The sequence below is a fragment of the Oryzias melastigma genome, linkage group LG12 (genome assembly GCF_002922805.2).
Source record: "Oryzias melastigma strain HK-1 linkage group LG12, ASM292280v2, whole genome shotgun sequence".
Taxonomy (NCBI): domain Eukaryota; kingdom Metazoa; phylum Chordata; class Actinopteri; order Beloniformes; family Adrianichthyidae; genus Oryzias; species Oryzias melastigma.
In genome coordinates, this window is record NC_050523.1 from 11,578,438 (window position 1) to 11,601,141 (window position 22,704).

At 38.0% G+C, this 22,704-nt stretch overlaps 1 protein-coding gene across 2 annotated transcripts in view; it reads right to left on the reverse strand.

The window, feature by feature from the left end:
• The window catches only part of pappaa (pregnancy-associated plasma protein A, pappalysin 1a), a 106,068-nt gene that overhangs the window by 21,592 nt on the left and 61,772 nt on the right, over positions 1 to 22,704 (reverse strand). Inside the window, exons 12-19 of one of the 2 annotated variants that reach the window (XM_024299572.2) lie at positions 21,977 to 22,112; positions 21,520 to 21,733; positions 15,631 to 15,805; positions 5,916 to 6,099; positions 5,544 to 5,745; positions 5,248 to 5,452; positions 3,789 to 3,936; positions 3,461 to 3,576 (exon numbers count right to left, since the gene is read on the reverse strand). In XM_024299572.2, coding sequence (XP_024155340.1) covers positions 3,461 to 3,576; positions 3,789 to 3,936; positions 5,248 to 5,452; positions 5,544 to 5,745; positions 5,916 to 6,099; positions 15,631 to 15,805; positions 21,520 to 21,733; positions 21,977 to 22,112 — 1,380 coding nt within the window. Of the gene's footprint in view, positions 1 to 3,460; positions 3,577 to 3,788; positions 3,937 to 5,217; positions 5,453 to 5,543; positions 5,746 to 5,915; positions 6,100 to 15,630; positions 15,806 to 21,519; positions 21,734 to 21,976; positions 22,113 to 22,704 lie in introns of both variants that reach the window. The other variant, XM_024299571.2, reaches the window with a different exon arrangement.

Consider the following 22,704-nt stretch of genomic DNA (forward strand, 5'->3'; position numbering starts at 1 on the left):
ATAGAGCCTGAAAAGAGTCTTAGAAACTTGTGTAGCTGCTGAACACAAGAGTTTTAAACCCGAAACGCGCATATAAGCCCTTTTACACAAACTTTTCATTGAAAATGAAATGCTGAGGGTGGTGGGAAAGTAGTCTTAAAAAAGGCTTAACCTGACAGCAAGTATCAGTGCAGAAAGTATTCATTGTATTCTTCTCTGAAATGCAACTTAATAGATTGTGTTTAGGGAAAAAACAAAAAGGTGCAAATCATGAAGTAAGCGCCATGTCACGTTACGCATACATGAACTGTATACACATGAAAGATCCATTCTTATTTCTAAAGTCTCTCATCAGTTGCAGATGAAAGGTTGAGTTGACCTCAGATGGTCCGATTCTCAGACTTACTGTGTCCTAATATCTCACAAAGTTAACACGCTTTTTTCTATTGCTGTTGCAACCTAAGGTATATTTTATTTCAGTACTGTCAGCAAATCAATGCAAAACAAGAGATCAGGCCTCGGAGGTGGAAAGAAAACACAACACAGCCTCTGAAGACAACAGAGATGTGGGAGTAAGATTTCTGTTGTTGTGATGTAATACTGCCGAGCCAAACGTGGGCTTGTCTCTGGTTGGTACGCCTCTAAGTCCAAAATTAAGCAGATGGATGGCAGAATAGGATGAACGTTTTATTTTTTAGGTTAATTTTTTGGCAGCTCTTGTTACTTTTTCTCTTTCTTTGCTTTGTTCTGCCATGATGTCATCCAGAATCTCCTTTTCTTTCCCCTTTTTGTCTCTACTTTTCCTTTTTTTTTTTTTCTACCCTCTCAACAGGGCCGTAAATCATGATAATCCATGATTGTGGCCTGGTCTCACCCCTAACTACGTATGGGATCCTCACCCTCCGATGTCTCCCTGGGGCACTCATATGGCATAAAAATAGATCTCTATCTCAGCACCACCGCAGACGAGGTCATGTCATATAGAAATGACTAATTCTGCAGCAAGCCGACAGGGTAATTTTGCTGATAAAGAGGGGGGAGGGGCCTTGCGGTACAGAATCATTAGAGACAAGGAGACGAAGGGAGGAAGAGGAGGAAGTGGAGGGATACGGAATAGAATTCTAAGTGGGTCACTCTAGGAACCGAAATGCAACTAGTTTAAAGGTAATTAATCAGCATAATTTATCAAGGTGAGCAAAACTAACACTACTCTTTGTAAAGCAGAGCTAGGAAGGTCAGTTGAAAACCAGAATTTTCCTCTAAGCACAGTTGAAAATACATTCTATCTTTGCGTTATTATTGAAACGTCTCATTTAGATTAAAAACTGAAGAGAACTTTGTTGTAAAATGACAACATACAATTATTTATTCATGAAATATTTGTAAGAAATGTTTCTTTTTTTCTGAAATTAACTGACAAAGTGCATTAAGTGTCTATTACAAATACCTTCTATAGGATAACACTTTATTGATTCTAGTACGAAAAACTGTAAGATTATTTCACAAACGATTGATGATATAATTGCAAAAATAAAAAAACAAGATGACAATTAAAAAGCAAAACAAATATTTTAAAAAAAGCATCATTACCTACCTTTTCTGGTTTCTGCTTTGTTTTTTAACATTATATTTTGATTTTGTAAAAATACTTTTGCTTTCCAAAACATTGTATTTTTATTACAATTAATTTTTTTGTAATTATGTCTTGATTTGTGGAATTTTAATTTGAAAAACTATTTTTTTTCTGTTCATGATCTTTAACATGTTTTTGCATTGAGCGATTTGATTTGCACTTCAGGATCACCGAATGGAAGTGATTAAAAAGTAGCTAAAGTTCAGAAAAGTTTTATATTTTAAGTTCATGGTAAATTGTTTAACATCCCACAAGGTCATGTTCCAAAAAAGAAAAAAATAAATAAATATACAAAAATCCTTAAAGTTTATGTCACTGCCTCTAATAATAATAAATCTTTCTTTTGATTTTTTGCATGCTAAATGTAATATTAAATGTAACATTAAATTTTAATCATTGATGTGAAAGCAAACTTTAAGAATTAGTTTAGGGCAGAATTGTTCATATGACACCTTTCACTTAGTATTAATGTTCAGTTTTTTGGGGGACACATCTTTCACATCTTGTTGTCTTAGACATTTATATATTTCTTGGTTACGTTTTGGAAATAATGTGGAAAATAAACACTAAAAGTGTGGATCACCTTTAAAAATCACTGTAAAAAAAGTTTGCTGAAAGCTTATCACAGCTGACAAAAGATAATTTATTACGTTGACAGAGTCTAAAAAAAACAAACTCAATTTTCATGACCTCCCGTGTTCCCTTCATCCTCCCTCTTTGCTCTACAACAATCACCATCTTAGCTTTCCTATTGGATCCAACAGCATCATCTCAACCGAGGACACACTATATCAGTTCTACAAATCCATTAGAAAATGATCTGTCCACATGATCCTGCCAATGCCCAACCCCCATAATAAAAAGATGCTGACTCAGCGGGACGCTGAAATGAAAACAAAGGGTGTAATCAGGAGTGAGGGAAATTACAAAGCGTTCTTTTCCTTGTCAATGTCTTGTCTTTGTGTTTAGTTATGGAAGTGCATTTTTTTTTACATTTTGCTGACAATTGTTTACTAAAATGGGAGGAATAAAATTAAAAGGATGAGTGCTGCAAAGTTCTCTTCGTTTCTTAAATGTGCTCATCCTCATATACCCACTAACAAACATTACCAGCACAAATTATACTATTTCTATTTCTGTAAAAATACGGTGTTCTTAATGTATTCTTGTAGTAATTTTCTCATGATGGAGAACATACATAGAAGAAATGAAGATTAAAACTGGGTTTTATTGAGTATTTATCTATTTAAATTAGGATGAATTAGGAGCAGATGAAAAAATACCATTTAAAAAAGCTCTCAGTTGGGGTGTAGAAACTGAAATGGGCGGGTCTCACTCCACTTCTGATGCATCAACTTGCACATACATTTATGTATTTGTTTTCCTGCCATCTGAGTCAAAACTGTGCGGCTGGATAGCTCCAATATTATTGGCCATTGTTGTTGCACCGCTAATGTTAGCTTGGGATTTTTAGGGGCTGTAAACTAGCAGGAGAGGTTACAAACAAAGGGATGACGGGACATTAGAGGAGGCTTACTTCCGTGAAAGCAGCCCCGCCCACAACTCAGAGACGAGATTCTGATGAAGTCAGGCGTTTTGACTTAGGCTAAAAATGGCATAGGCCTAATCCTAATTAAAAGGCCACTGGGGATGCTTTTACACAGATCACAATATGATTGGATTAAGAATTAAATGTATAGTTTGTAGAGTTGCCTTCAAAGACAAATACTTGTGGCGTTAAGAAAAGCATCAATCTATGTTTGCAGTAGAGTTTGGATGCAGGTGCTACACATAAAAATCTTTACAGGGGTGATACAGATCTTCGTTAAACACATTCGACAGACTCACTTTTACTTTCTGCGGGTCCCTCCAGTGCTCTTTCAGGACACTCTCAGCCGTCATGTTGCTTGGGAGAATCACCACTGCATTGTTAGCCTCCCTGCATGTCAGCTCGCACTCCTCCCCTGTGTGTTTTGTGTGAGACAAGCAGAAATCACAGAAATTCTTATAACTGTATTCAGCAGCACTTGCATTTCTTAAGTCTTGTTCTTAGGAGGAAATTAAAACAAGGCGAGAGTGCAAGGAAGAGCAGTGGAATGGGCAAAAAAAAGGAAAACTGTACAAAAATAACACAAAATAACGGTTGACTTTTGGAAAAACAACTGCATGCACAGACCTATATTGTGTCCCCGCTTGCATGTGTACTGCAGACTATGATGGAGGTTCTGAGGTAAAGAGCACTGGCCCCTGCTGTTAGGACACAGTCGGAATGACCCTGTCCAGTTGCCATCCTTCCTACAGCGGATCGCGTTGGACCCTCCACCCTGAAAACCAAACGCCGAGACAGAAACACAATTACTCAGCCACAAACATACGCACACACAGGTACACAAACAGTCCCCAGCCAAGAACATTGAGGGGGGCATCAAATTGCATATGGAGAAATACAATACAATTTTTATCAACCATCCAACCCAAAGCACCTGAGAGGCAGAACAGATTAAAAGGTGTATACATTTCAAAGGTCTGTGGCTGCAGATCTACTCTGTAAATCAATAACAATCTAACTAGCATGGCATCAAAATGAGTCGGCTAAGCGGAGACAGGGTGAGTGGTGTGTGTATTGGTGTGTGGTGAGATAAGTATCAAATTCAAGGGTGATTTTGGAGAACACGCTTTCTTACACTATTTTTTCACTCAGCTTTGAAGTTCAATATCTTCAACTTAAAATTTTCATTTTTAAATATAAAATATCTAAGACTTTTTGATTTTTTTGAATTAAGAAAACCTAACCCAAAATGAAAAGCAACACATGCATACCATATCATTATTTGTTTAAAAACACTAAAACAAGGCAGTATGAGAAAAATTATCATTTTGACATTTTCATGGTGCGATTGTAAGCTGCACATTCAAATATATATTTATTCTTATTATATGTTCATGCTTAGTCTTAATTTACATTCACACTGGCCTCCGTGACGCACGTTCAAGCAGTCTCTATCAAAGAAAAGACTATTTTAATGCACGTAAATGCGAGTTCCATGTTTCTACAACCATTTTTGGGCTCTAAACAGGCACTGTTTAAAGTTAAACCAGATTGAACTTTGACCAATTAGGGACTTATATTTGGTTGCGACATATAGATGACACGGAAGAGTCAACCATTTGAGAATTAATTGGAGGAATTGATAATTGCAGTTTGTGTCCAGCTGCAATTATATGACACTAAGTCTTTCATATATTGGAATAAGGGTGTGTACGAAATTTATGAGATTTGCACCGTTTTGACATTTCACACCAAGCGTTTACCAACTGTAGGTGGCAGACATTCGCTAGGAAAATATAGGAATAAATGAAGAAGCCCCTCCCTGCTTGTCCAGTGTGAACACTATGAGATAAATGATTTTCTTGAACGTGCGTCACATGCCTGGTGTGTCCGTAGTTTTACTTTGACAGATCTGCAGCTTTTGTTACAAGAAATAACTCAGACTAAAAGAATATTTGGAAAAAAAGAAGAAAGAAAAAGGAAGGACATGTACAGTTCACGACTAAAGGAACTCTGGTAAAGCTAGAACAGAAAGAGAGGGAAGAGATGGACAGACCTGCTTGCATTGAGCGTGCAGCAGCCTCACCGTATGGGCGGAGCCTCCTTTAGCCGCGATAGCAGTATTACCCGCAGGATTAGAGCAATTCAGTCGGCAGACGCTGTCAAAGCGGAAGCCGTCAGTGCAGTAATAAGAGCCGTGGAAAATGGCCGGTGGAGGATCACAGGTCACCGGTTCACATGCTCCCTCCAGCCAGCTGCCATCTTCGGTGCACTGACGCTTAAATGCACGTCTGATAGGAATAGAGAGCCGGACTTGAAACTTGTTTTTTTTTTGTGAAAATTGCATCAAATGTGTCAACAATAAGTTCTATTATTGTTCACCTCTTGGGTTTTTTGACGACATGATAGCCTGGCTTGCACTTGTACTTGCAAAGAGTGCCAACTTTAAGGCCTGTGTCATTGCAACGCTTTGTCTGCAGCACCGCATTAGGCACAGGAGGAGGGGCAGGGCACCGAAGCTCACAGAGAGCTTCTGGAAAGGACCACAAACCATCCTCTAGGCAGGTTAGAGTGTTGTTTGTGCCTGTGGGGGAAAAAAAAGCAAAACACATTTTTAGCCCTTTAGCTACTGATCTGGCAAGTAAAGAATCAAAATACACTTTCATCATCTATATGTTTGACATGCAATACATATTAGTTTGTGTGTCTGCATAAAAGCAGGAATGAGTAAAAGCTCTCCACCCCGCACCTCACCTAGAAGCTGTGCAGGTTCTCGACACTGAAAAGTGCTCTTCTTTCCGTAGGTAGTGCCCTCTGGGAAGCTAAAATGGGCAGGATACACGTGGTATTTGTCTGGCAGACCGCAGTCCACAGGCTCACACGACACCTGCTTGTTCCACTTCCCATTCGCACAGGTTATAGTCACTGAAGAATCCGACTAGAAAACAGGAAAAAACACGGATTAAATGAGATGTTGGATGAATAAATGTAGACAGTTAGTCCTTCTTTTATCATTTTTTTGTTGCAAACTATACATAAAAGTGAGCACTGACGCAGCTTTCATTTGCATATTGATTTGAGAGGTGAATGTGCATGCATTTCTATAAATGCTTCCCTAATTAAAACGATTATAGCAATTCAGTACTCACTCCAATCAGCAAAGCTTGATGATGCTTAGCTCACTGCAAACTCACAAGCCACTCAGCAGCTCCAGTAACTGCTGATAGCATTTGTAAGGTCAAGTCGTGCCACACAGACAACTGATATCCAACAACTGCACAATCAGCTCTGACCCAAAACAGATTGTCCTCGAAGGTAGTGTGACAGGGAGCATGTCTTCCAGGCCTGGATTACTCAACCGGATAGATTTTCCTTTCATCTGTAATTTATTGTTCCGGCTTTCTGGGGAGTCATGATACTAACATAGCAATAGATATTTTCAGCATCTCAAGTATGTCACTACTACTACTACTACTACTACTACTAACGTCAGTGATGTTAATAATAGTGCGAGTCTCTCTAGATGAAGGCATTGATTGTAACATTTACAAAGCAACTTGAAGCATCTGACTGTCCACATTTTGATTGAACAGGGTGCAAAGGAAAGATAGGAGTTGTGCAAAAAAGACAAAATATGCAAAATAAAATCCAATATCAAAAGAAAAAAAAATCATTTTTAAAATCCTCAGAGGGATTTTACAGATGTTTTTTTTTTTCTGTTGGAAAAACTCAAAAAGAAAGACCCCTAAAATGTGTATTCTCATATTATGTAAAACATTCTCTAATCCTAAATACATATACATGTGTATGCTCTAAATTGATCACTTATTATTTCACTTTTTGAGCTTTTAAGTGTATTATACTGTTTATTCCTCACCTTAAAGAGCCCCAAAGCGGTATTTTGATCCGTTCAAGCATTTCTGAGTAATTCTCTATAAACCTGCACTCTCAACAGTAGCCCCTCCCATACCCACGAAAACAAGCGGGTTCTCGCGATCTGACGTCACAGAGTGTGACAACCCCTTTCAGGAGGAATCTGCTCTGCCAGCACCGCCCCCAGTCTAACACACCCAATTTCTCCTCTGATCTAGTGATGATCAGCAAAAAACTTTCATTTTAGTTCTAGAATACTGTATATCTTCCAGTTGGGTTTGTCTTCAATAAATTCCAGCTCAAACAAATGTTTATTACATTAGACATGGGACTTTTTTAAAAACTTTAAAAACGTAATTATTTAACATTACTATGAATAAAAATATGCAGGAATATTATTCCTGAGTAAATCAACTTAAACCTTAAATAACATTTAATATTTTACTTTGCATAAACATATATTTTTGTCAAAGTTATACAAGTTACAAATAAGTGCAAGATAACATCAGGCCATTAATAGCAATAAAATGATCTGGAGGGCCAGATATAATTACCCGGAGGGCCGGATCCGGCCCCCGGGCCTTGACTTTGACATGTGTTTTAGGGTAAAAGAGCCTTACTCCATTGGAGAACATGCGTCTGCTTTACGGTATCAGCTACATTTGGTGCCTCCTGGTTTACATCAAATTTGGGAACGGGAGGTGGAGGCTTGATTCATATTTTCAATCGTTCCATTACCTGTAAATCATTTGTGTTGTGCCGCGAAGCAAAATGGGAAGCCACTGCATTTCCCCGACCGCAACTGTTTTCATCCACTTCCATTAGACTGTACTGTGTAATGCGGCAGGAATGCTGTAATTAATAGCCGTGCCAAGAAATCTCACAACAAAGCTGTTACAGCTCAATCATTTTGACTTTTCCTTCAAAGTATATGAAAAAAACGAGAAATCACAAAAGGAAAACCTGTGTTTTCACCACCACTTACATCACACATCTTTTCTGAGGAGAAGCCAAAGTTTAGGGTCGTACAAGATGGACTCACTTAACATTACAAGTCTATTGCCTCATAACCTTCTCCCTCTTCCAGTGTATAACAATCTTTCATCTTGATCCCATCATATGAAACTGAATAACAGTATCAGGTTCCCTCAAAGTAAATAAGCGTCTTTCATATTTGGATATCCAACAAAGTACCATATGTAGTGCATATGAGTACCTTCTCAAAAAATAAATGGGAGAAGAATTGGTCGTGATGGGAGGTTGTAGACAAAGTCTGGATGGAAGAAACAGAAGATTCTATTTGGTGTTTGAATGCTGACTTCAAAATAAAGGCATAAATCACGAGTGCATATGTGCAGTCTTGTGTGGATTGAGTTACAAACCGAAACAAGCTTGTGCAAAGTTTTTGGTCAACACAATGTACATATAACAGATTATGCACTAACACGATAAATTTACATCCATCTGCAATAAACTTCTGTCAAATTCAAGCGTGCATGTGCTTGTCATGTTGTGGTTCAGAATACTGAGACCTATTCTAAAGGTTGATTTGTTTTTAAGCTATTATTCTATGTAAATGTCTTTTTACAACTTTTCTAAAATGTATTGAAAATTCCCCTCACCAAGATCATTCGCCACTTTATTGTTTAAAGCACCAAGCTGTGCCAAGTTTGGCATGTGTGAAAAAACCAATATTGGAAATATTATGCAACTATGTTCCTACAACAGATGTGAGCTGAGGCTGGGGTGCCATTTCACCAATTGTTTGCTCTGAAAAAGTTATGAAATTAGTTCTACAGTTGGGTCACACCAAAGACTTAAAAATTGGAAGTTTGGGATCAAAGTAGGGGAGTTGAAGCATCAAGTGGTTCCCCAATATGGCTGCAACCATGACCGTCCAACAGTTTGTTCGAATGTAGAGGACAAATTAATTCAATTCAATTCAATTTTATTTATATAGCCCAAAATCACAAAGAGATTTGCCTCATTACATTTTGGAAGAACAAAACACAAAATATGTATTTTACAAGGACTCAGTGAAGATGGGGAGGGCATGGGGCCTGATGTCAAAGTTTTGGACGTTGATGACACGGGGGTAGCAAGATAAACCACTCCCATGGAAACCAGGGAGGAGTGGGGGATGGACCGGAGACGCAACAGAGACAATCTACACTAACCAAGGGAATCTGGCCACAGAGAAAAAATATGCTGCTTGAAAATCAATAGCCGGAAGCCCCTCCCCCTGTCGGAGCCGGCCGCAAAAAACAGAATTTGAGTCCTCAACTGGAATCCCTCGTTTTAAGCTTTTGGCAGCCATGGTGCAGCAGTAGGGCAGTCGACTCCTGATTGGAAGATACAAGTATACGCCCTTTACCTTTGACATGCGGTAACTGCTTACGTGTTCAGCTGATGGCATTTTGTTGGCGATCAGCAGATTCACAGAGAATAAACTGCATTTCGCCAGGTTTTTCTCCAGATGTAAACGGGTGTAGTTATACAAATTTGAACACTTGTTAATGTTGACTTGAAAGAAATAAAACTATTAACGTTCTGTGTCCTATTTGAAGCCTATTTTGCACATTAACCTGTTAGACAGTTACAGTTTATTCGCATTTAAAAGCTGAAAGTTTTGAAAAGTTTTTAAATGTAAATTTTGAAAGTTTTTTCTAAAGTTTAGGAAATTTCGACTTAAGCTGCAAAATGTTCGCTTCCGGCTAGAGATTTTTTACTGGCGCCATCTTGCATGTGACCAGAGGCCCCTCAAACTAACTGATGGTTGTGAGACGGACATCCCATGTAAAGGAAGGGGGACACACCGCAGACAGAGGAGTGTAAATCTGCCGTGAATTCACCCTGAAACAAGTCAGTGTGTTGGTGCGATGAACTAGTAATCCATCAGTTTCCTGCTCAACTACTGAACTTAAAAGAGCAGACAGCTATCAAAGAAAGACATTTTTAAAAGTACTGAATTCAGGATTCCCTTAACAAAGACATTATAGCTTTTTGATTTTATTTTGACAAATGATCTAATATGATTTGTTTGTCTGTTTTTCTGTTTGCTAAAAAAAAAGTCCTTTCCAAAATTTGTGTATGCATTTCCGTGAACGATTTACCAGATGTGGCGCATGGCACAACACAGAGGAGATTAGCTTTTGATGTCAACGTGCGTCCACATCTGGATCCAGGGTTTTTTCTATTCAACCTTGGCAGAAGTATGCAGTCTCAGACTGCTGTTGTTATCGAGGGCTTTTTTTTTCAGCGCTGATTGATGGCAGGGGGGGAGACGACAGTTTAATTCATTTATCCTTAAATCTAAGTCCTACAAGAAGAAGAGGAGGAAAGTTTGGAATACTTTTTAAGTAAAACATAAAGCTCAACTGATTGCGTATTTCTATTAGTTGTTGCTTTTTTGACAATTGCCATGTAAAAACTTGAGAAAATCTGATTTATGTGAAAATATTGGCAAAATCTATTAATCTGTGGTGGGGTAAGCATTGTTTTTCTTGTGGAAAGCTACAAAGGTGATGTGCATCTTTGACTTCACTTGCTCTTTAAGACTTTTTTAAACAAGTTAGAGGTGACTGACAGCGTGATAGCGGGATACAGTAATTACCAGACCTATCATCAATTTATCTTTCACACCTTTAAAAGTTAGTGCTGCTTCTTTGGCCTCTTGCAAAAGATTCCAGATAGTTTCACAAATGTAGGAGCCTTACTCTCCGACCTCTTTACAGTCTCATTGGCTTTCAGAGACCTAGCTGTATGAACTTTGTTCTCCATATCTGAACCATCCCCTGGGGGAGTGGTGAACTACAGACACAGTCGCACTCAGAAAACCATCCAATCAAGCCCCTTAACGTTGACCCCCAGATTTACACTGGTCCGTCTGCAGAGCAATTCGGTTGTGTTGCTTGGGAAGTCCACAAGGCCGCTGAGTTTGTTCTTGAAACTTTCCTCCTCCAATTTTTGTACCATAATTTCTCTCTTCAAAATGAGGCAACAAAAGGGCAGAAATCAGATAAATTTGTCGAAAAACAAGATCGGAATCAGATCAGATAACTAAGTCCCAACTGAGGTCTTCAAGTACCCTGTTTTGAATGCTTCACTTTTCCCCCCATGTCTAACACATCTGATTCAGCTCTGCAGGAACTTGATAATGAGTCACACTTATTTGATTTAGGTAAAGACCTCTTTCTTTGATCCAAGAACCAACTTCCAATTTACAGCTTTCACTTCCATTAACAAAAACCATGTGGGGAGAAAAAGCACAAAACTAAAAACAGGATGCTACTCTGCAAAAGGGATGCAATTCCAATGGGGTGGTCCTTAGCCACCCATCAATCACACAGAGTTAGGTCAATGAGAAACCAAAAAAAAAAATCAAATAACTTGATGTTCCCAAAGTTCTGTGCTGGTATTTGAAAATTGGTGAGATGTTAATCAAGAACAAACTGCACATGCTTTGACCCAAAATGACTTAAAAAGGTGCAATAGTTCAAATGTAGTGGCAGTTTGTTAGTAGATTATTTATAAATGTGGGTACTTTTTAGAAAAGAGCATGACTAAAGTCAAACTTGCACTTTAAGATCTTCTATGACAAAGACGGAACAGAAAAATGATAGTAAAATGACACAATTCCTCATGTTATAGTAGAATTGCTGAAGATTTCTCTGCACTTTTGTCCCAACTTTCTCATAAGGTCCCTCGGTTTAGTTTAAATTTAGATTCACAAGTGCTGTTGATGTCAGACAATGTTCAGGCGTAAAGAGCACATGAAAAGAAAACGATGTGTGAAAACGACATGCCTTGATCAGCGCCAGCACTCAGTGTTCCCTTATCACTTCAAAGAGAGCCAGTGACAGTGTAAATTGTACTGCAATAAAACACACGTATAGAAATTCAGAACGTGTGAGAGACACAATGTAAAGTCACAGTAGCTTATGAGAAGGTGGTGTTCCCAAAATCACTGCCATTGCAAGATGGAGAAAGTCATCTTCTGATAAGAGGACAGAAGGATTGGAACTATAGCAGATTTCTGTGTTGTACCAGCAGAACATTGGTGGCAAAAAACTACAATCTGCTGTTAACATTAAGTATTTCTATAGTTTTCTTTTTAAAAGCTTCAATCAGTTGTGAGTTGGTATAAAACATAATATTTTATTGTTTTTTACTTGTAGAAAAAAATATTATTATAATCCTCCACTTGGTTTAATTCATATTTTTAACCATCAATATGCTGGTTGTTTTGATGGCGATAACTTACAGTGTGTTCATCTTCATAGAAAATTCATTTGACTTTATGGAATTGTTCTCTTTACAGAGTTTTGCTAATAATTAAGTTTGATGTGTTTTTTCCTTATTTGTTTTGCTGAGAAATAGGCTGGAAATTGTACATTATATTTATATTTATATTGTTTTTTTCAACATGCTTCGTGGGGTGAATGGTGACTAAATTACCCCTAGGTGTGCACATGAGCGCATGTGAGTGACCTGTAAAGGGTGCATCCCGCCTTCGCCCAACTGTAGCTGGGATAGGCTCCAGCAACTATGTGACCCAGAAAGGGTTTAAGTGTGTTAAGAGGATAGATGGGTAGTTTTCAAATCTATAATTGTAACAATATTGAAGAAACTGCTATCAGCCAAGTTCGAAACCCTTAAAAAAAGATTTTTTTAGCTTTTCCGTTTTACCCTACCTCCTACATCTTTTGTTTTTTTTTTGCTTCTTCCCCCCTCTTCTTCCTGCTTTGGTTTGTTCAGAGCTGGGTACACTGATGTACTTTCTTCTCCTCCTCTCTGCAGTAGTAAAAGGCCTGCTCCCCTTCACCAGATCCAGCCGATTGTTTTGACACTCTCAGTGATAACAATGTCTCAGTCACACTGTCTTATGTGGTGTTTGACTTGAGGTTTTTTTTTATGTGGTTGCGAGTCTGAACCTTTCTCCCAGCTCAAGTCTCTGAAAAACCAAACTCTGTTTCTGATTGTTGGATTTCCCTGACTTCCAGGGAAGTCTCCCAGAATTTTTGTCACATTTAGAGAATTTTCTATCACTTTAGAAATAAATTCCTTTGCTTCTTGTCTGCATTAAGCGGTAGCATATTAGCATGTTCTATCGAAGTTGCTTCTGCTTTGGAGCTTCATAAATAATGAGTCCTCTAAATACCTTTGAACTGTCAGTTACTATTTAGGCAAGCATCTGCGGAGCAAAGAAAATCCAGTTTGGCATGGCTCTACCTCTTTCTTTGTTCCTTCCTATACCCACTACACATTTTTCCCTGCCCCTCACTCACTGGGAAGCATGATTTATTATTATTTAAATTGACATTGATGAATAGCCACATGGCACACTGTCAATCAAATTCCTGCAATTAGAAAATCTGTCAAGACCCATAAAGGAACTTTTCCCAATATAATTGTCCTGTGCATGTACTAACTGGTAATGTGCTTAAAAATAAAGTTTTTGGTTTTGAAAGTTCCAAAGCTGCATTCATCTTTTTCCCATTTTAACTTCATTCAGGCAGGATCCTTGTTGTGTCTGTGTGAGCTCTTTGTTCTGCTTGACTCACACACCAGCATGAACTGGTTCACGCCTCTGCTGCACCTCCGTGATGTCAATCAAGGTGGTAACAGAGTAGTTAGTGATGTGCTAATGGACAAGCAGGACTTCCCTGAACACAATAAGATGTAGCTGCTGGTCAGATGAACATCTCCAGCCTACACACCCAAGTACACATTCTTCTGGAGTGGTGGCAAATGGTTTAAGGTAACAATGGAGGTTAATTAGCTCTGTCTTCTTTTACCAGTGAAGCATGTGTGGGAAAACAGCCAATTGTCTCTGGTCTGCTTCTCAATACTCACTGTAATAACACAACAAATCCACTCTTATTCTTTTAAATTCACCTAAAAATACTGACATATTCATCTGTTTAAATCCTCAAAATAAGCATTCAGTAAGTCCCTGCAAATTATTTGATACTTGCAAAGATTTCAAAATTTGTTTTATATATTTAAGATGTCAGTTAAGGTTTTTGTTGTCTCACAATGAACTAAGATTTAGAAATAAGGAGATTTTTATTAGAATGATTCAAAATCCTTTAAAAATTATTTTGTTTGTGACTGTTTTTAAATAAAATTTTGTTAATTATTTTCTAATTAATATGTTTTTTGTTGCCTCTTGTTGCCAGGACTCCCTTGTGAATGAGATTTCTTCATCTCAATGTTACTTCCTGGTTAAATAAAGGTTGATAAAAAAACAACTTGATGCTAGATTTAAAAAAAACTCTAATTGAACTGTAATTTTTGTCTCAATTTTAATGGTGTTATTTTAAAGTTGGTTGAATCAAATGTTAATTTTTTTAAACTGTAATTTAGATTCAAGTTCTAAGAATAGGTGCAAGCTTTATATTTTATGAGGATTTATTAAGATGCACTTGCACTAAGATCAAACTCCCGTTTTGTTCACATTTTTTTCCGAAATAAGTCATTTTCACATATAATACTGTTTTTAGCGACTATAATAATAAAGTAATAAAATTAGATTCCTGAAAACTCAAAAAATACAAACCATTTGCTTTAACTAGTAAAAAATACTAACTGTTGGGTGGTAAAACATTCAGTATGAAGCAATTGGATCTAACAGCATTGTTAGCTTGTTTTTTAGATGCTTGTGTGGAATTCCTTGTTTCTAGATTTTGATATCTTATAAGCTTCTTGTCAAGTAAAAATGACATGCTACATGGACAATTCATTTTATTACTTTCTAATGATTTTCCACTAATTCTTTTTCTATTTTTAGGCCACCTCTTTTTGCATTTAGGTGCTATAGAAACCCATTTCAGAAAGCCACCTTTTAATGAAGAAAATATCCACCTTGATGATGGCAGCTTTTCTGTTTTATTTTTGGGCTATATATACATTGGGACACAGAAGACAGCTTTTTAATGTCTACTTATATCATGAGATGTGCACGCCTTTTTTATGATAGCAAATCTCTGCCCTTAAACAGAGATTTCAACGTGTGCAAAAACTGAGCAGGGATGGAGTGAGGGAGAGGGATGATGTCATCGTCCCAGCGGAGTAGCACCACGAAGTGACTGTTTGAGGTGATGGCGCAGCGTGCTCAGCAAGAGACTAAACACTTTTATGTCTGCGCTTGTAAAGAAGAGGCGCACACGCGAGCGTGCTTTCGTTTGTCCGCCCGCGTGCGCTCGCACATGTGTGGCATGTTTGCAAATGCGTGGCTCGCCAACGACAGAAGGGGGACTGAGGAGGCGCCACTTTTCGATGCAGCACTGATCTACCTGGATGGTTATGATGTCATCCTCTCTGGAGGCTTGCTGTGCCAAGCCTAGTTTTCACAGGTGACAAAATAAATGCAGAGAGGGAGAGCAAAGCAGAAAGGAGGCTTGTTTGCAGCTGCTTGTTTTTGTGTGCGTGTGTGTGTTTGTGCATGCTCAGCTCTGGACTTACACGTACATTTCATGTTCCCGCTCCACCTTCTGCATTAATGCATTCACGATCAATGGTGTGCATGTTGACATGTGTGCATTTTTGTGTCGTGAGCTCGTGGGTTTGTGTAGCTGTGCATTTGTGTGTTCACCTGGCTCTTGACGATGTCGTCATCCTGGTGGACTTGCAGGACGTATCCAGAGTCGCAGGAGATGGTACAGCGGTCTCCGTTGTTGAAGTGGCGGCCGGGGCTACTGCACTTTAGCTCTGCATTGCGGATTAATGGTTCCTGGCAGTCAATGGCTTCGCACGAATAATGTACGCAACTACCAGGGATTGTGTGTGTGTGGGCAAGTGGTGGGGGTTGGTGAAAAGAAAGCAGGAGAAACAGAGTGGAGAAAGAAAAAGAGAAGCTTACAACCACATTCTAAATCACAACCAACAGTAATGTTGAGAAAAAAAACAACAATGCAGACTCACACATAGAACAGTTCTCACTTTTGCTCGCAAACTACGCATTGAGTCAACCACATCCATCCATCAATGACTGCCCAACATATCAAATCAATAAACCACATGGAGAACAGATTGCCATGTGCATGTGAAACGGGTGTCTGTGTGCACATAGTTTGTGAATTTAAGAGCAACAGGATAGATTGTGCGCAGGCTACGATGACAGAGTTTGGTCTCAGCTCTGTGTCAGTAGCCTGATGGAGAAGGCATTTAATGCTCTTGGAAAGCTTGGATGCCCTAGGCACCTTCTTAAAACAGCCCACATTGTACGGTATAGAGTTCCCCTACCAAGTCAAAGGGAAAAGAGGAGTAAAACGGGACCAAAGGAATCAGGAGGGGGGCGCACGGAGAAAAAACAAGTCTGGCCAAACATTGTTAAAGTCATTTATGCAACAGTGGAATTTGTTTTTGTACTTTTCTTTTTTCTCACTTCTAATGCAAACATGCAGGAACAAAAAAAAAAAAAAGAAGAAAAGAATCCTTTTTTTTCGATAAATGTTTTCTGTACGACATTATCAGTCCTTTCTGTGGAAGACTTGTTCCTCTCTTCCTCTCAGTGTTGCTTCACTTCATTTAGCATTGCGTGCCTTTATTTATCCACGGCTCTCTTAAGATTTTGCCACAGTGTTTTGGTAACGTTCAGGTCTAGACTTTGACTGGCCCGTTGCAAAACTTTAATTCTTTTCCCCAATAGGCGCTTTTGCTGACAATTTGCCCACGTTCTTGGAATCACTGTCTTGCTGTATTTCCCGTCTCTTTCGAACTGGGCTCTAAAGCCTTGAAGATCAGAAAACTCTTCAGTAGCATTAGGGTTTCAATTCTTATGTATTGAACCGATGGCTTAAAGATTTATCCTATATGTTAGTGGCTGAGTGATTGATCGCAAAATGCCAAAATTCTGTAGCTACACAACAAGCCCAAATCATGAACCCTCCACCGTCATGCTGGATAATTAAATTGAAGTGTCTGTTTCTCTATGTTCGCTTTGGATTCAGCGAAGATTTAGCTCCAGTGTTGACTTTCTTCCAACTAGCATAACTATTTACGCAATTAATTAAATAACACAATTTATAATACAGCAATTAAATAACGTAAATCCGGTGATTCTGCTGCAGACAAAAGTTGTTTTGCGGCGTGACTAACTTAAAGTGCTAGAAATCGGTGCAAAGCCAATATAAATAGTGGCTTTTCTCCACATCAGAATCCGTAGATTAACGTTTCTGCGTGAACAGTCAAAGGGTCACGGTAGCTCAAAGAGCACATGCTATTTTGGGATTGCCGCAACATCGCCGGTCCTCAAGGGTTAAATTTATAAATATTGGTTGTCCAATTATAATGGATATATATATATATATAATTTGTATTTTTGCTAATTGTTCTGTTGCAAAACCTACTGTGAGTGTTGTGACTGAGGCTTGTAGAATCTAAGATGAACCTCTCTAGAGATTAGATTCTCTGCCCATTAAATGTTGGGAAACTAACTATTGGGGGGCTTGGTAAGTTGCTTAAAATGTGCAAAGTTACATAAAAAATTACGAACAATCAATGAATTGTTTGGTTAATTAAGCATTTGATCAGGAAAACCTTTCAAACAGATACCCACCTAGCACCCTAGTCCTTTAAAACTGGAAGGAATTGTCCTATTTTTTTAACAAGGATCTTCTTCATTTTTGCTTATTTTTTATAAATCAAGTCCATCTGTAGCATTTTATAAAATGGCTTTAACCCTCAAGAAGAAAAAGAATGAACTTTTCTCACCAAACTATAGTCTTTCATGCTTTTTTTTAAAACGCAGCACAAAAACACAACAACTGTAGTACCTCAAATACTTCATTTTCTACACATCTGCCTCCTCACCTCAATTTAATTAGATCAGCTCATGTTGACCACAAAACTGATTAACAAACGATTGTTTAGAGAGGTTTCATTAGCAGTCCTTTACTGCTTGAAGACAAAGTGAGAAGGTCTGGAATCCTTCCTGGTGGACACTTTGGCTTTGAACAAAATCTTTAGTGGTTTCCTGCAAGTCATCCTGGAATGTATGACATGAATTACAATTAAATATCTAAAAAACTATTCTTCTCTAAGTAGGCTACTGTAAAATAAAGCATCAACAAGAGTATACGACCTTTAGGCTTATAAGTAAGTAGGACAGATGACTTTGTTGTATCCCTGGGACACTATTTTAATAAATAAAACATTTTTTAAGTAGCATAAAGAAAATGACTAAAGTAAAAAGTAAACAAATAAACTTTGAAAACGAGTGAAAGCATACGTGTGCTTGTAGACAAGCAATGAACATAAAACTGAGTCATGTTGATATATCCTGTTGTTAACAACTCAGTGAAAAAAAAAGAGGGATGTGGTGTTTAGTGGAGGCAGAAGTATTACGGGAAATGTGCAGCTTAGTCCAGGACAGTGAGAGGAGGCAAGTGGGAGCTAGAGGCACAAAAAAGGGGGAGAAGTAAGGATTGCGGCAAAGCAGTAAGGAGGGAAAAATACGAGGATGTGAAGGTGAAGAACAAGAAGGCACCACAGAATGACAGTTTTGCCAAATGTGAGGAGCTCACAGGGTGCGTAAAAGCCTGGGAAGCAGATGGGAACATTGGAAAATGATGAGGAACTTTGCGAAATCAACAAAACAACAACATGACAAGTCAAAAGCACAAAGGCAGATGAAGGATAGAAGCTAGTTGTGTACAAAAAGCAAAATAAATGATGTCAAGAAATATTGAATCCAAATAATGGTCACAATCAGGGGACTTAAAGTTGAAAACAAAAACAAAAAAACTTTCATGAAGGCGACAAAAAAGTAAAGTCAGTAAATAGGTTTTTAGGAAGCAGAGTTGTCCCCAACCCCACAGATTAGTACAGATCCGTGGGACAGTTTGACAGGTCACAAAAAAAAAAAAAAATCACCTATATTTTTNNNATGTTTTTGTTTTATTCATAATATGAGTCTGAATTAAATTTTATTTTGAAAACTACTGATTTCCCCCCACCACTTTCAACTGTGTAAAATCATTCGGTCGTGTGTCGAAAATACATCCACTATGTTCTTAAAGCGGCGGTGCCGACCGTTGAATTGAGATCCCCGAGCTAGCAAAGTTATCAAAAAACAAACGCATTTGAAAAGTGTCTATTTGTAGAAAAAAAGCCAGTGAGGAAACAAAAGGATAACTTCAAAATAAAAGAAATCTGCATCCAAAAGACAAAAGAAATCTCCATTCAGCAGACAAAAACCACGAATATTTACTTTAAAAATATGGATTCATATCATCAGCACATCACAATAATAATGTATAGTATTCAGAAACCGGCTGTCTAATTTTATGAGGATCCTGCTAAAAAAGTGGCTCTTAAGGTGGATTTATGTTTATTATTATATTTATAAAATACGAGTGTTACAGTATTTTTTTTTGTATTTATCAGTTGTACCTTAAAAGTCAGACGAGACTGAAGTTCATGTCTGATTTTTTTTTTCTTTGCTTCCACTTCATTTATGAGTTAAAATACAATCTATATCACATTTTAATAGTTGTTACTCAAAATTTTGTTTACAAATAAAGTTTAAGCTATCTGCAGATATTTTACGGAGATAAGCAGTGAGGCTGAAGACTAGAAAAAGTAAGTCAGACCTCGACCTAGAAAATATTGTCCAACATTAAAATTGTCTGTGGTCTGAAAAAGGTTGGGATCGACTGCTGTAAATGGCAAATTTGGTCTTTCACATCACCAGAAAAAGAAAAAGAAATTGCAACTCAAGTTCACAAATGATTTCAAAACAAATGCTTGATAGTTTTTTGTTGTTTTTACATCTGACATTCAGCAAACTTTGGTAATTTCCAAATATTTCAACCTAAAAGCATTTTGTTGAGGTGCTATTTCCCTTCATGAGGGTCTTCTACGCCTCATAAAACAGTTAGCATAATACAAAAAATAAATAAATAAATAAGACATCAGTTCTAGATAAAAGTAACCTGAATTTAAGTCTAATGCAAACTTCGCTCATAATCAATAATCAAAATTTGCTGCAGCATAGCTCAAAGACTACTAAGAAAAGTGTTGGAATTCCCATCACAAAGCCTCAGTCCAAATAAAAAATTGTGGGTGGCACTGAAAATGCATGTGAGAGCAAGAATGCACACAAACTTGACTCAGCGCCACCAGTTCTGTCAGGAGGAATGGGCCAAAATTCCAGCAAGATACTGTCAGAAGCTTGTGGAGGGCTACCCAACACGCTTGAGCCAAGTTAAACAGTTTAAAGGCAATTCTACCAAATCCTAACCAGCTGCAAGTAAACTTCAGACTACTTCAGAAAAAGTTATACAAATTATCTTAACTGTCAGGCAATACAAAAAACAACTACTTTGTCTTTTTCACAAACAAAAACAGTGTTGTTTCCTTGTCCTGTCCATGTGTTGTCTTGTAAGACTTTTTAGACCATCAAGTTGTTTTGTTTATTTGTTTTTGTGTTACTTGACTAAAGAACAACTAAAAACAACAGAAAAGTATCTGATACACTGAAGAAAAGTTTTACTAAAAATCTGCAAAAAAATAAAAGTTGAAATAATCACTCCAATCTCTTTGATCTATTTCAACGGAATTCCCAGTGTTTTCTTTTAATTGTGATTATGTCATTTTTAACCTAAATCAAAAAACTTGGGACGCATTCTCGGACATAGTTTCTGCAGAGTAGGAGTATTTCAATAGAAATCTGAGTTGTGGGTGCAATTAGAGCAACCCCGCCCCCATTCCCCTCTACTGTATTGTTTAATAGGGAGCTTGTGGCCCATCCATTGTACTTTCTATGTCACAAATAACGAAAATAATAACCAACTATCTCACTGACCTGTACCAGTCCACCGCTTTAGGGTTGGGGATCACTGGTTTAGAAGACTTACTCACAAACCTGCTTCCTCATAGCCTATTTTCTGGCTATTTGTTTCCTAAAAATCCCAGATCTGTGGGTTTGACCTTTGGCTCAGCAACCCCGCCCCCAGTCCCCTCTTCATTTCTGAGAGCTCGGAGCAAAAAGCTTGTGGCTCACCCATTTTATTATCTATATTGCAAAAAAAGCTACTGCTGACTGCTTTTTTGGTCCTGATTCACAACTTTTTGAATAAAGAAATACGCAGAAATGCTATTTTAAGCTTAGCTTTCCAAATATATGTCCTCCTTCATCAGAAAAATGCCATAAGAACTTGTTAAAAACAACATTTTCATTGGAGTGGATCGTAAGAGTGTGTTTTATGATCATATTGACTCTCCCAATAGTTTTCTAATGTGGGATTTGTTTTGTTAAGAGTTGTTTCTGCATGATGATCTTCAATTTGTTAATATTTGTTTTAATTTTAGATCCCAAAAATAATGTTGCGGTTCAGGATTTAGCAACTAGAATGGGCTTGATGATGAAACACAGATCCAAGGCACATGATGTGATATTTTCACAAGTTCCCTCCATTCACACAAATACACGACGAGTTGCATTCAACCGCAGTCTTTCATTTTCCATTTTTAGACTCACCTCTGTCCTGTGGGGTTGTAGATCTCATTACTCTGGCACCCACTTATTGTGATGGGATCAAAGGACTGAAAGGATCGCAGGCCTACGCCAGAGATAGCCACAAGGCGAGAGGAAAACATGACCAGGATAGCCTTGGTGTGGTAAAAGGCCACTGACAGGTCATGGCTCACGGGGATCACCAAAGGGTTTGTGCGGCAGCTCAGACGCCACTCACCTGTGGAGAGAATATGTGGGGCCAAAGTGCCAAAGAGAAAACAGAATTACCTTAGACTAAATGAAGAAGGGGGTAGGTTGTATTTCTGTCCCCGGGGAGGGAAGAAAATACATGTAAGAAATGATTGAAAAGTCTTAGAGGACTGTGTTCCAACTGAAACCCTGACAAGATGTCAAAAGTGGGACCTGTGTGATGCATGGGTTTTCACATACTCAGTTTGAGAGTACATAATAAAGTTCTCACCTAGATTATGGATCCCCTCCTTAGTGTCTACTAACTGAACAGTGATATTGCACTGGGTCTGATCAGTCAGGGCGGTTCCGTCAGCTGCCAAATGGATAATTACTGCTGCTGCCACCATGGGATGAGAAAAATAGGCCTACAGAGAGAAAAACAAAATGATGCAGTTCAGCTTCTCACCAGTAGCTAATGTCGCCGGATGAAAAAATAATAAATGATAAACATCTTCTGGACTTTGTTCAAAGGAAATTATGCACCTCTATATTTTATGCTTAGTCAAAAATAGGTGGTCTTATTTTCAAAGCTCTAAAATTACTTAAAATCTAGATTTAGTTTTTTAGAACTTTTACTTCAATCTCAAATTTCTGACTTTAGTTATATATATATATATATATATGTATGTATAGTGTGCGCCGCGTATTCACGGTTCTTTATTCGCTGTTTCACATATTCGCAGATTTTTTTCAGTCACATGAATTTTACGGTTTGTCACAAAAATTCAGACAACTCAAGACGCTTGTATGAAAATGTTGCGTTTGAAGGACGTGCTGCAGTGCTGGGGTGTATCTCCCCTCCCGTCCTGGGAGCGAGTGGAGCTCAACAGATTTGGCGTATTTGTTGATGCAGATTATATATACTGTACTGTATATACATACTGTCACATATATATATACTGTATATATATATATATATTCTGTATATACATACAGAATATATATATATATATATTA